Genomic DNA, 14674 nt, shown 5'->3' with positions numbered 1-14674 from the left:
TTATACACTATCATTTTATTGGCTTTGACATTTGTATAAATCATCATATTTAATATTTAAAATGGTAGATAAATATATATTATCATTTACTAGTGATAAACTAAATTTTCGGTACATATAAGTAATATATAAATAGATGTAATCCTAAATCTTACTTTATAAATTGATTTTGCAATATTAAATTAGACTTATATTAGAAGTTTAAATATGCAAGATTTGTTATTTGTTTGACCTATCGTATCAACTATTATTACACATCATTTATTAAAGTATAGTTTCATGTTTAAGATGTACATATTTGTCGTAAAAGATATATTAAAAATATCACATTGATTAAATGATAAGACAAATTTAAAATATATAAATAGATGTAAACCTCATCTTATAAATCAGTTTTATAATTAAATTAAATTTAAAATTCATTTATTAAGATAATATTTAAAGTTAAGTCTATCCTAACCAAATTTGTTATTTATTGATCTTTTGTATGATTTGTGAGACTAAATTAATATGTAATCCCCTAATGAGATGTATGCCTCTCTATCTGAGAACACACATCAACTATAAATGATAAGACAAATTATGAATAAATGCAAACATTATCTTGTAATTCAGTTGTTGCAAGGTTAAATTAAACTTTAAAAGTTCACAATTTCTTAAAAAATTTGCTGATTATGTTCAATTATGACATATAGACAAGTTTCTTCAAAATAATGTTTCTCCACATCTTTGTCGCAGCATGCAATCGTACGCACAAACATATCAGACACTACCTGACAATAGAGACAGAGCTTTTCACTTAAACAATTTATTGATTGAACAACGGCCTGTATAAGAGAAAGCACCAATTATTTAGTAAATCTCCTGTATGAAACCTCCAATGGCCTCTTTCTACTTACTCTTGCTTCTTCTTGTCGGCGCAACAACTGCTACAGCTTCTGGTGCAGACCTATGTACAGACTTTTACTCCTGCACTTGCCCCAACTTGTTAACCATAGTGAAGAAAGGAGTGGTTCAAGCCATTCAAAGAGAAGCACGCATGGGAGCTTCCTTACTCCGATTGCATTTCCATGACTGCTTTGTGAACGTAAGTATACAACAAAATATAGTTGTGTGCACTCATTATTCAGGATTGTGTTAAGTATCTTTACAATGTAGGTAATTTTTTTTCTGCTATATTCAGTATGTAGAAATAGCATGGTGTTTATCTTAGAAGGTCTTAACATTGTGGTGTTGTTCAGGGTTGTGATGCATCAATACTGTTGGATGATAGTAGCAACATCGAAGGAGAGAAAACCGCAGCAGCTAATAACCAATCAGCAAGAGGGTTCAATGTGATAAATGATATTAAGCGCAGTGTGGAGAAAGAGTGTCCCAAAGTGGTGTCCTGTGCTGATATTCTTGCTCTGGCAGCACGAGATTCTGTTGTCTATGTAATAGATTTATTTATGTTTCTGAGATTCTATTTTTATTGGAGAAAGAGTTATCCATTATTATGGAACTTGAACAGATAGAAGTTTTTTGCAGTTAGGTGGACCTTCTTGGGAAGTGGGGTTGGGAAGAAGAGATTCTACAACAGCAAGCAGAAGGGATGCTAATAATAGCATTCCTGGGCCTTTTCTCAATCTAGCTAATCTCACAAACAATTTTGCTAATCAAGGCCTCTCTGTTACAGACTTGGTGGCTCTTTCAGGTGATGTAATAATTAAATAAAATGATTAAAAGTTTATTGTGTTCATGCAATCTTGTACAAACTCATTGTTTACTCGTCTCATTCATTCATTATTAAATGCTCCATCCTTATTTTGTCTCTACACGTCAAAACGAATTTTAGTACTCTTAATGAGTAACATTGCAACCTTTCCTGGTTATTGCCAGAATTGGAATGCAATTTCCAGAGTTAATTTAGAGTGTTGCCCTGCCTATTTAATACCGTAAATTATCATTAATCAGTTTGAGTTTTGGTCCCCCTATTTATTACCAGAAGAATGACTACTCTTATGTTCCTAACTTGTGCCTGAAAACGATTTTGGTACATCTGGTCAACTTAATTTTTTTTCTGAATATAGTATACTTTTCATTTTGAAAAAAAGAAAAGTCTCCTGTGAAATACTTTCTATTTCTTGCAATAAATTGCGTAAGAACAGTGTCGTACTAGAGAATGTGAGGATCCTGGATGAAGTTTTTTAATTGGCATGTTCACTAAATAACAGAACTTTGAATAACAGGAGCACATACCATTGGCCTGGCTCAGTGCAAAAATTTCCGAGCACACATCTACAATGACTCCAACGTTGACCCCTCTTACCGGAAGTTCCTGCAGAGCAAATGCCCAAGAAATGGAAGTGACAATACACTGGAAGCCCTTGACCACCAAACTCCAATCCGCTTCGACAATCTATACTTTCAGAATTTGATAAGTAAAAAAGCCCTTCTTCATTCCGATCAGGAGCTGTTCAATGGCAGTTCTACTGACAATCTGGTTAGAAAATACGCTGCCAATACTGCAGCATTCTTTGAAGACTTTGCCAAGGGCATGGTCAAAATGAGCAACATCAAGCCTCTCACAGGAAGCCAGGGCCAGATCAGAATCAATTGCGGGAAAGTCAATTAAACGTTAGCAAGTGATGCTTATGTAAAATATAAATTCAATTTCTCTATTCCAAAATTGTACTTGATCCTTTCACCGTCAAAGCAACCTGGCTTATCATCAATAAACTATCTAGTTTTATACATGTGTGTGCATATAAATATATATGCATGTATTTGTATGATGTATGAATATCATACATTCACATTTCTCTAAGAATTATCTCATCGTCACTGCTAACGTAAGCAATCAACATAACCAGCAGACTTATGACATCTGCATGAACGACAATACGCAGCATTAGGAATATCGGCATCTAGTCGTATTTGAGATCTATCCAGAAAATTTGCCTCTTTTTGCATTTGCCCGGTAAGGTTGTTAAAGAATCAATGGCGTGAAACAAAGTTAGAAAAATCACAATATTATAATACATTTACATGAGAAATCAGAAAAATGTTCTAAGACATAGTGTGTTAAGCACAGAATTAACTTTGATGGCTCCCACAGGACTAATACAAAATATTATTAGGAACTTACACCTATATATTGGCCATGGACATGCCAGCGAGTTAGTTACTTCATGAGAAAACCACGATATCTCAACTATACACCATAGCAAAACAAAGAAACTCCAAGCTGCTATTTATAGTTACATTACATCTCCTACCACCTAATCTAAGTCATCACCAGATTCAACCTCCAGTTCAAATTCATCAATCTCCTTGAAGTAAGCATTCTGTTTTTCTATATAATCTTGAAGCTGGTGATCCTTGACTGCATCTTTCTCAGATGACGAAGTACGCTGTTTCTGAAAATTCAGCAAAATATTTATTTTGACATGATTGAACACGTAACTTAATATTAAGTATGCAGAATCTAGGGCCACTAAGCAAGATTTCACCTCCATTCCCCACCAAGAGAAAATGTCAAGTGAAAGGGAAACAAATAGAACTTACCCAGGTGTATGATATGAAGCTATAAATTACCAGAAAAATTATATATACGACTTCCACCCAACAACTATTTCAAAGATTTTATTAGGACAGTGATTAATGCGTAATGACAAAGGAGATATCAATAGTTTGGAATCACAAGAACTATCTGAGATCGAACAAGGCTCCCAATATTATTCTAATACTATACAAATATGGTCAGTGAACAAGGTTCCCCCTATATCCCAACGGATGGATAGGTTGAATCTATGGGTATATAATCCATGACGTGATCACCAGGTGGTAATCATACCAATGCATCAAGATTTACCCTTCACACAAATTCATGGCTAACAAATAGTGAAAGTACCCATTATATTTTAAGATGTGAGGACATTTCATAGAGCTCCTCCTTCTAAAATTGTCTACATAGTTTCACAGACTTAAGATCAATCATGCCACAGAAATTGATACATCCACTAAAAAGGCAGGGATACTTATCTTGAACAGTAAATAAACAGTCATCGGAAATACTCAGTGCAGTATTTTTAACAAGGACGGTTTCATAAAAGATCAAGTTCTTGTTGAATAACAAATTCAATGTCCTTTGAGTTTCCTAATAAAATCAAAGAAACTTAGGACCACAATAGTAAATTAATATACCTTTGCACGAGGAAAAGTCAATGCTTTGGCCTTGGATAGGTTCAAACCTTCAAACTCATCATTTTTCTCGCTGTTTTTTCATCACAAAAACCATACATAACAATTATATGCGAGAACTTCCAGGAACGAAACAATAAAAAACAAAAATCAAACTCAGTTATCACGACAAGAGATATAATGAATGTATCCAACTATAAAATTGAATCCAACAAAGAAACGAAGGAAACATACAACGTCATGGGCATAAAGAAAAATAATGCCAAAACAGGACAGACTGAACAGGTCAAATAAAAAAAGATAACTACGAATCAGTAATCTGTTCAGGAAAGTTTCACAAATCCAAGACTATTCATGCATTCAAACAAAACTCATAAGATCAATATACCCAATCCAGACATCACACTCAAAAAATACTTCAGAGAATTCCTCTCAAGAACTTAAAATTTTAAAATACAAAAAGAGTGCTAGCAAATACCAACACACTGCTCTAACAAACTCTCTACTATTGGCTAAAATTTACTGCAAACTAAACGAAATACAATAATCATACGAGACACATTAACTAAAAAGTGAAACCCCCAATTTTATAATTTCCGATAGATTTCAGCCTACAGTACTAATAAAGAATTAGCTTAAAAGAGTGGGTTACTAGCATTTCCAATCAATACAATCATCACAATGGTTAGCATTTTATTCCCCAATCCCATTATTTTCCCCGTGTCCCAAACTTCGAACAACCATCTCTTATTCTCCTTCGAACATTGTTTCTTAAAACTCGGTATAACTTCCACAAGAACACAATCTAGCACTACGAAGAAGTGAAGGGAAATCACTTACCGACTATCGGAGATCTTCAAATTGGGCGTGGTACTAACAGGAACAGCCACTGCCTTCCCTTTATCCTTCTTTCTTTTATTCGAAGAACGTCTTCGGCTGTACACTACTGAAATAGACTGAACAGGCTCAGAAGCCTCAACATCATCAGAAGCTTCAACATCAACAGTCTCTGAAGGGAAAAAAAGAAGAAAAGAAAAGAAATCACGCAGCGATTAAACACAGTATGCACGAGAGCTTAAAACCAAACAGCAAGACTTAATTACAGAGATTAAACAAACTCTATTGAAATTGAATTTGTCAAGTAACAGCAGTATTGCGAAAGTAGAATCTCTCTTCGGTTGCAAGAGAAACTGAAATCGTAAAATCAAGAAAATAGGGAAGCGTGCGTACGGAGTGAAGGAGGAGTGATTGAATCGGCCGGTAGAGAGGGGGCTCTGATAGATGGTGTGGAGGGAACGGGCGGTGAAGGAGGGGTAGGGTTTGGGGCGTCATCGAGATTGGTGGCGGCGGCGGCGGCAACTGTGCTGCTTTCAGAGGCACGATTATCGAGTGCAGAAGAGGGAGTAGAAGAAGAAGAAGGGTTAGTTTTGCGAGGTTCGGGCGGAACGGGGGGAGAAGTGTTGGTGATATCGGAGAGAGGCTTTCTGCGATGGACCACTCTTCGTCTTCTGTTAGCTTCCATTCTTAGTTGCTGAGTTGGCTCTCCATTGCCGGTGAAAAACAAGTTAAACACGTGTGAAGAAGAGAGTACACAAATTTTACTGAAAACGCGAGAAGGATGAGGATTACAGGAGAAGCTTCTTCTTCTTCTTCCCAGTCACCTGGAATTCGATTTTTTTTTTTTTTTTGTTTTGAAGTTGAAGGCCAACGCCAAACCTGCTCCTATCCAATACGGTCCTGGGCTTGATTTTGGGCTTGGGTTGGGCTTACTAATATTCATCATACGTGGCAATAGCTAGATTACGTCTAATTATATATATTTATCATTTCACAAAATATATTTGAATAAGTGTCTATAAAAAATCATAACCACAGTATTTATTTAAAAATATTTACGTAACGAAAACCTTTATTAAGGCACCTCCGGTTTAACCTTTCCAGTGTTCCGACAAAATACACAGGAACCCCCTGTAAACAAATCAAGGGGCACACTGCCTAAATTACAATCTTACCCTCTCCTCCTCATCTATAAAAATACCTACCTTCTAAACTCCAAACCAAAAAGAGAGCAACTTCAAGAGTCAAAGATGGAGGCAATTCAATCATGGGTTTCAAACCACAAGCTAGCCACACTTGGTAAGATATTTATTCTCATTTTCTTATACATTACACATTCTATTTTTCATTTTAACAAAACAAAATTATTTAACGTTTTACTTTTAATAAAAATATATTTTCATGATCAAACTCTAAATATATTTCTTATGGTATGGTAGGTAATTTTTTCCATGAATTTAATTACAAGAAAATTATAACTAATTGGTGTTTGGTTGTAGGAGGACTGTGGGCTTCTGGAATTGGGGCATCACTTGTGGCTAATTCACGTACAAGCTCTCCAATGAAACCTAGTCTAAGACTCATCCATGCCAGGTACATGACATGTCCAACATACATAAACATACATGCACATTCATCACCTACATAATAATGTTTTATTGATTTTTTTTTTCATATTTTTTTGTTGGTGTTTGGATTTGTAGATTGCATGCGCAAGCTTTAACACTGGCAGTATTGTCTGGTGCTGCGGTTTATCGTTACTACGCGATTCATGAATCTGGGCCCAAACAACAGGCCCACGATCCTTCTCCCACTGTGGCCCAGATAGCTGAATGGGAGCTCCAAAGTCCTTTCTAAAATTGAATTTTATAAAATTATCAACTTATTGTGGTTTTTCTAATTATTATATAATATAAAATTATCAGACTCCAGGAAGAAGAGGAAAACAGAAAGTTATCCCTTTTGAGATCAAGAGTTTGGTGATTGAATTGTATAAAGCCCATATAAAGGGAAATGAGAAAGACTTCACTTGATTTTGGGTCTATCGGGTTGTTTTCAATATGAATCAACTGCACCTATAATCACTCTGTTTGGGCCCACATACACGTCATTTATAAATACCAGTATATACGATGTCCAATACGTAGTTAACTTAAAATATAATAAAAACGTTAATGTCTCTTGTTCTTTTTTTTTTTTAAATTAATCGCAGTATAGAATATGAAACTTAATAAGTTAGGTAAACGTAGATTTTTTTGTAACCTTTCAAAACGGATCGTGGATTCGTCAAGTTTGACCCGCGGCTAGTCTGACAGGTTGGACGGACCGAGGCTGACGTAAAATTTTTGTTCAAGTTTGTTTCTTTTAAGATGGATCGATAGATTAAGTTGGACCTATTTTTTTTGTGTATACTTTTTTTTCGTTAACTCTGATTCTTGTTGAAATGTTTTCGGATTTATGAATTGATTATTCATACTATTATCTAAAGAATTAACTTCACTGCCAAATATAACAAAATAAACAGTAACCATATTGAAAATTTTGAATATTCTTTTCTAAAGTAAATTTTTGATATAGAAAATATTTAATTATTTTTTATCTTCTTTATTATAAAAACAAAAAATAATTTATTTTCTGTTAATTTAAATTTGTATTTTACGTTTAATTATATTTTAATTTTTAACAATGTTAAAATATAATTATTATATTATTTATTTATTGGTTAAATATGTTTTTTGTTTTTAAAGTTTCAATAAAATTTTGAATTAATCCATCTTCAAAATATTTGATCAATTTAGTCCTTCATCTTTAAAAATACGTGAATTTAGTCACTTAAACCAAATTTTGTTAAGTTTATCTGACGTTTCAACCGTATTTCATGATAATTTCAATTGTTTATACCGTTTGACACATTTTCGCTTAAATGTTAAATTAAACATTATCATAAAACGTGTTTAAAATGTCAAATAAACTTAACAAAATTTAGTAAAAAGAACTAAATTCACCAATTTCTAAAGATAAATAACTAAATTGGTATAAAATTTTTAAGAAAAATTAATTTCAAAATTCACCGAAATTTCGAAGACTAAAAACATATTTAGTCCTTTACTTTTATTTTTCTTTGTAACAAATAAATTATTAATTACAACCGTATAGTATTTATGGACAATTTAATTCTCTAAATAAAATAAAATTACATTAATAATTATTATAGTTAAAATTCATTTAATATTATAGTTAATTATGAATTTTTATAAAATTCAATATTAATTAATTATATCTTAAACAATGTTTTAGAGTACTGGTTATCAACACTCAATGTCTTCTCATAATTTTTTAGTGTGGAATTTTCTATAATTCTCATCACATGACATCATACTTCTATAATGTTCAAATATTAATTAATTAATTTTTTATAAAAAAAAATCACAAAACTACATGATATTATTACAAATTGAATATCAAGATGAAAAATTTATAAAAATATATTATGATGATATAAATATTAAAACATAGTATCAAATAATAATTATATAAATTTAATAAAATAATTAAAGAAAAGAATAAACAATTACATATATTTGAAAATTTATGATAATTAGAAATGATTTTCTTAAAAATGATGTGATTCAAGAAATCAATATTTATGCATCTTAAAATATAAAATATTATTTGAAAAAAATTGTATAAATGTGATAAATATGTAATTAAGATCGTGACGAAAAGAAAAGTATCTTAGAATAATAAGGTGTTGAATAAGTCAAATAAATGAGAAGAAAGACAAAAATTTATAGAAAAACAATAGTTATTTAAATAAAATAAAACTCACTATAAAAAGTAATATTTTTTTTCCTAAATACTTAATAAACTATAAGTATTTATAATAATTTAAAATAAAAACATGAATGACACAGATATATATTTGTCATTCTGATTAATACTAATATTTATCATCAAAATCGAAATGATTTGTCATCCCTCATTCTAGTAACTAATAATTTAACACAGTTAGTCGAAAATATAGTAATTAAATAACAGTATGGATTTTAATAACAAATTTATTTAATCTTTTTTTAAGTTACTGAGCTAAATAACGATTAAATAATGTAAATAACATAAATTTCAGACATCACTAATACCTTTTCTTTAATTTATTAAAGTGCAACAATACAATAAATATTGTTGCATATAGTCAGTAAAGTTTCAAACTTTCATGTTAACTATTCATCTAATTGTGTTAGTAAATTTTTTAATCAACTCTTAAAGTTTCCAATTTATCTTCTCCTAGAAAAGTCATATATTATAATATAGAGAGAAAATTAACAAGATATGTTACACGTGTGATGTATTTAACTATATTTTTTAAAATGATTTTCAACTTTAAGAATTATATCTATATAATTATCTCACACGATATAAATATTTTTAAATAAATACCTATTCATCGTATCCGAAACAAAACTATAAAATAATAATATAAAACAATTAAAATACAATAATTAAATATGTTTTTTTTCCTTAAATTTTGATGAAAATTAGAATTGGTTTAAAATTTTGACCCAATTTAGTGCCTCAAGTTTAGGAATGCATGAATTTAATTTTAAATTAAATTTTGTTAAGTTTATGTAATATTTCAAACATGTTCCATTATAATATTAAAACAGATACATGTCAAACGAGATGTAAACAACTAAAAAGTTATAATGATCAACTTAAACAAAAAATTTGATTTTGCTAAATTTGGTTAAAAGGTCATGCATTTTTAAAGCTTAGAGACTAAATTGGATCAAAGATTCAAAGAATGACCAATTCTAATTTTCATTAAAAGTTAAGGGAAGAAAAACATATTTAATCCAAAATACAATTACAATCATTTCAAAATATTTTATTCAAGTTAATTTTAAGAAATTAAGAAATTATATTTATAAATATTTATACCTAAATATATAGTATCTTGTACTCCCCATATATATATATATATATATATATATATATATATATATATATATATATATATATATAATTATAACTGAATATAATCAATAAATATTTATGATTAAATAAAATTTTAATCCAATTAAGTGAGATTATTAGACGCTTTACATATTCAAAATTCAAACTTGAGAATATTTGTTAGGTTACTACAATCTCACGCCCATTTATTAAATATTCAATGATGATACAAATTAAGAAGGTATGAGTGGAATTAAACAAAATAGAAGTGTAGTATTCATGACAACAAACACTACAAGAAAATGCTTTATTAGTAATTAATTTTAGTGACTAAAAGTTGTTAGTTATTATAATTACTAATTTAGATACAAGTTTACAAAGTAAAAAAATTATTGGTTGCTAAAATAGTTACTATTATGAATAAAAAATTATAATGGTCACTAAATTGGTTTTTAAAATTAGCTACATAGTTTTGGCTACCAAAGAAAACTGGTCACTAAAATTTAGTTACCTAAGTTTTGGCTACCAAAATAACTTAGTTACTAAATTGGTCTCTAATTAATTAGTGACAAATTTAGTGATCAATTGTAATTTTTTATTTATATTAGTGACTATTTTAGTAACCAAAATAAATTTTAATTTTGTAAAAAGGTATCTAAATTGGTCACTATAATGACTAATAACTTTTAGTCACTAAAATTGGTGACTAATAAGACATTTTCTTGTAGTGAAAGTATTTTCAAAGGTGAAAAATCATAATTTTAAAATAACCACCTTTTACTTAACAAGGGTATATCATATTAAAAAATTCACTGATTTTTATTACAATGTTTGATCCTTGTATGCATATATAAAGAAATATATAGTATTCTATGCATAAAAAAAGGGTAATTATAATGTATGGAGAAAATGCAAAAGTTTTAAAAGTTATTTATTGAAAATATAATTCAGTTATTAATTTTTATTTTTTTTAAAAACCTTATTATTTATTAATTATTATATGTTATGTAAATTAATACATACATATATATATATATATATATATATATATATATATGTATAATATTATTATTATTGAAAAATGTAGCATATTTCTTTAGAGTTTCTTTCGAACTCACCTATCCTTAACAATAATAGGCTCCCTCCCAAAGGTTCAAGTAACAATGCAACAGCAAAAATTAATTTTATTTATGTGCTACCTATTAATTACACATTTAGTATTATAATAGAATAAATTTCCTGAAAATTTAGTCCCACATTGATAGGTTTTTATATTTGATTTTCCCTTTTAGCCTATACAAGGAAGCCATATATGCTTTTATTTAATCATTGCAAAATCTTATTTTATATTGTCTTTCATTACTTCAATACATTAAAAATATCCTTTTTAAGAAAGAGTTTGTTGGTAGATGAAAAATATCTTTCATCTCTTAGAAAGATCTATCTGAATATTAGTTGAAAATACATACTAATATAGAACAAATAACTAGTTTTAGCCAGTGTCACTGCTTTCTCTCTCATAATTTTTCTTTGTCAGAATCATAATCAATGTCTATTTTTTATATTTATTTTGATACATAAAAACATACAACATACTTTTATAAAAATACTCTCTCTCTCTCTCTCTCTCTCTCTCTCTCTATATATATATATATATATATATATATATATTATATTATATGTATATATCTTATGTCCCACAAGCACAGTGTAGTAGAATATATGTGTCTATTTTGAAAGGAATAAAGGTCCAATATACAACTTAGTTCCAAATTAACATGTTCCATGTTCAATTGCTTACATGCAAAGAATGTTCTTAGCTGAAAAAAGATCCAACACCTAAGCAACTGTAAAGTTATCTGACTTCAATTCATGATTAATTACATCCTAAAATCTTAGTTTGAAAACATTCATATATCATACGTCTATTCCATCGTAACACGTGTCAAGTTTCACTATTTCCTGTCTCAGTAGGTCACATCTTTCTTAACTCTATGTACTAACCTTTAGTCCTTTAGGGTTCTGCTATCAAGTTTTACGTATCTCAAGGCAATTTATACTCATTCCATTCTACCACTCAAACGAAAAAAATTCATATAATTTTATGAAAATTAACCTTACTCATGCTGATTCCATATCCACAAACTTCATCAATCATCAACTACTCTTTTTCATCATCTTCATATATATCTTAGACATGCTCACATATATTCTCATTAAAATTTGGAAGCTAAAACAATTCCATAAGGGACAAATTGCCATCTATAGCCACCATGAAAGAAAACGAAAAACAAAAAAAAGTGAAAAATGCAAATTACTGATTTACTCTTCATCGCCACCTTTGTGCCAGTTCTTTATGGCTTGTCCTACAGCTTCTTTGACAGTATGTGCATCAATGGCGTCTCTTTCTTCTTCATTCTGCAAAAGTTACTTTAATATTTTACCATCATTCATGAAAAGATATAGAAGAAAATTGTAACGAAGGTGATAGAGAATTAACTTAGGTTAAGATATAACACCACGTCCTTTTACTGAATTGCCCCAATGAGGAACTTCTTATAAAAGGACAAGGCATGTGACATCCAAAAGTATTGATAACAGAAGGAATAGAGAGATAAATGATATGCATGTTAAAAGCAAATGAGGAATTTTAACAGTAGTTCTTTGCTATGTATGTGTATGTCTTACTTCTCCAACAGCTTGAAATCGAAAAGTGTCTGTACACGAAACCCTAGCTTCCAGCACAGTGAGTCTCATCTCTTCAAAGACCTCCAATATGGAAACAAGCAGACCTGAACACCCTTTTGCTGAGTAAACATTTATAAGAAATCCCTTTTCCAAGGTTTCTACTGTAACCTGCACAAATCAATTCACTAAATGTCACTCCAATCAATGTTTTTTTTTAGGCAAAGAAACAAGGAGTTTATAAAACATTATATTAAAATTGTCGAATATAAAGGATGCTGTTAACTTAGGAAAATACCATAGGCAATGGGTCGTGTGCAGTTGAAGTTTCTGCAGAAGCTATCTCTTGATTCAGTCTTTCTACCTTTTGCTTTAGCTTTTCAATATACTTTGATGCATCGATGATGATCGAACTTTCGTTTAGCTGTAATGCATATATCACCATTATTATATGCTGTATATAATTGACAGAAACAACCATAAATATGAACTAGTTTACAAGATAAATAGTATTAAATTAAGAAAGCTATCAATCACTGTTCTCAATATTATAGATGGTAATTAATAATCATCTCAATTATTTTTTCCACCCAGATATGAAAAAATAAGAACAACACAGAAAGATAATGGAAGATACAGAAAGAATGAATATGGATTTGGTCAAAGGAAATTAATTGTAGCTTTGTAAGATTTGATTAATAAGAGAAATAACACAAAGAAGACATGTTTTCCTTTAACAAAAATGAAATAAATTTGGGAAGAAGAAGAGCAGAGGGAAGTTCATAAGTTTAAAACAATACTACTGTGTAACTGAACATTCTTTTAGGGAATTGGTGGTTTTTTTGAGAATATTGACAGAGAAATCGAAAGAAAAGGAAGAAAAGAGAGAAGATAATGCAGGGAATTACAGCATGAGAGTTAGTAAGAGATCGAAGATGTTGCAGCTGCTCATGCAGTGCTGCTCTCTTTTGCTCTTTGGAAACCATTTTTTGGCGCTCTCTTTTCTTTTGATCCTTCTGGTTTTTTCACTCTGCTTCTTTTCTTTTGGTATCACCTCTGCAGAGTTCTGTGGTGATTTAAAAGAAGGGATGAGCTCTCAAATCCATATGATCTCATGTGTTTTCTCCCCACATGACTGACTCAGTTTATTCATAAACAAATACTATACATTTTATCTTTTCTTGAACTTACAAAACTACCCCTTCTCTCATATTTTGGACTCTTTCCGTTCTTCAATTTTGAAAGTATTAACGATGTGGCAGGCAGAAGATTACAAGCTTTCATTAATACAATTAATACACATCTAAAACAGTTGTTCTTGATCATTCAATCAGTTATGTTTTGTAATAAAACGTCAAAAAGAATAGTTTTCAATTCTGTCATGTTCTGAAAGAAGTTTCAAATGTGTATTAATTGCCTCATCAAAGATTAAGATTAGTGAAATGATTTTAAAGGGTATGAAGAGAGAAGAAGGGTACAGAGGGAAAATGGAAAATGTGTTTGGAAGAAAATGGGAGAAGGGGAATCATGAACTCGTGATAGTGAAAATAGGCCATCGAAAGAAGTGAAGGAGAAGCAACAAAAGGATGTTTAGTTGTGATTTTGGAATGGCTCCAAACACTCCTCACGGGGGCTTTTTAGCCTCTCCTCCACTCTCCATCCTTTCTCACACCTCCAATCAAACTTTTGTCTTCTTTCTCCCCTCTCTCTCCACACGTGCCATCATACTCTTCTTATCATATATCACACAAACACCTAAGTTCATTTCATTTTCATTTTCATTTTCTCATTCCCGCTTCAAACTCAAATTAAAACGCTTTTCTTTCCTACATCTTACGACTATAACATGTATATATACATATATATACTGTTCTGCAGGTACCATGCAGTTCCAATAAACAGATAATTAGCGTGTTCATTATTAATCATGTCATGGCATCAGTTTTCATGCATAATTATCTCTTGTCTCGTTTCCATATGTATCCAAATCTGTACATAAAACTTGACATGGATGGAT

The 14674-nt window shown here is 30.4% G+C and overlaps 4 protein-coding genes across 4 annotated transcripts; 2 read left to right on the top strand and 2 right to left on the bottom strand.

The window, feature by feature from the left end:
• Positions 1 to 816: 816 nt before the first annotated feature.
• Positions 817 to 2735, top strand: LOC114194673 (peroxidase P7-like). The gene is made up of 4 exons (XM_028085034.1): positions 817 to 1087; positions 1242 to 1433; positions 1528 to 1693; positions 2229 to 2735. The coding sequence occupies exons 1-4, from the start codon at positions 869 to 871 to the stop codon at positions 2612 to 2614; spliced, it is 963 nt and encodes a 320-aa protein (XP_027940835.1). The 5' UTR covers positions 817 to 868; the 3' UTR covers positions 2615 to 2735.
• A 260-nt stretch (positions 2736 to 2995) lies between these two features.
• LOC114194674 (fibronectin-binding protein A-like) lies at positions 2996 to 5874 on the bottom strand. Its single transcript, XM_028085037.1, has 4 exons — positions 5413 to 5874; positions 5023 to 5191; positions 4186 to 4255; positions 2996 to 3398 (listed from the first exon to the last, which is right to left on the bottom strand). Exons 1-4 carry the CDS (start codon positions 5702 to 5704, stop codon positions 3261 to 3263), a joined length of 669 nt encoding a protein of 222 aa, XP_027940838.1. The 5' UTR covers positions 5705 to 5874; the 3' UTR covers positions 2996 to 3260.
• A 335-nt stretch (positions 5875 to 6209) lies between these two features.
• Positions 6210 to 7061, top strand: LOC114195539. Its single transcript, XM_028086045.1, has 3 exons — positions 6210 to 6318; positions 6519 to 6612; positions 6723 to 7061. Exons 1-3 carry the CDS (start codon positions 6270 to 6272, stop codon positions 6874 to 6876), a joined length of 297 nt encoding a protein of 98 aa, XP_027941846.1. The 5' UTR covers positions 6210 to 6269; the 3' UTR covers positions 6877 to 7061.
• Positions 7062 to 12107: 5046 nt separating this feature from the next.
• LOC114195373 lies at positions 12108 to 13803 on the bottom strand. Its single transcript, XM_028085812.1, has 4 exons — positions 13566 to 13803; positions 12956 to 13081; positions 12661 to 12828; positions 12108 to 12390 (listed from the first exon to the last, which is right to left on the bottom strand). The coding sequence occupies exons 1-4, from the start codon at positions 13641 to 13643 to the stop codon at positions 12295 to 12297; spliced, it is 468 nt and encodes a 155-aa protein (XP_027941613.1). The 5' UTR covers positions 13644 to 13803; the 3' UTR covers positions 12108 to 12294.
• Positions 13804 to 14674: the final 871 nt, after the last annotated feature.

Source organism: Vigna unguiculata, chromosome 8 (assembly GCF_004118075.2).
Source record: "Vigna unguiculata cultivar IT97K-499-35 chromosome 8, ASM411807v1, whole genome shotgun sequence".
NCBI lineage: Eukaryota > Viridiplantae > Streptophyta > Magnoliopsida > Fabales > Fabaceae > Vigna > Vigna unguiculata.
Note: the sequence above shows the minus strand (reverse complement) of the source record. Positions and strands in the feature narration are given on the sequence as shown.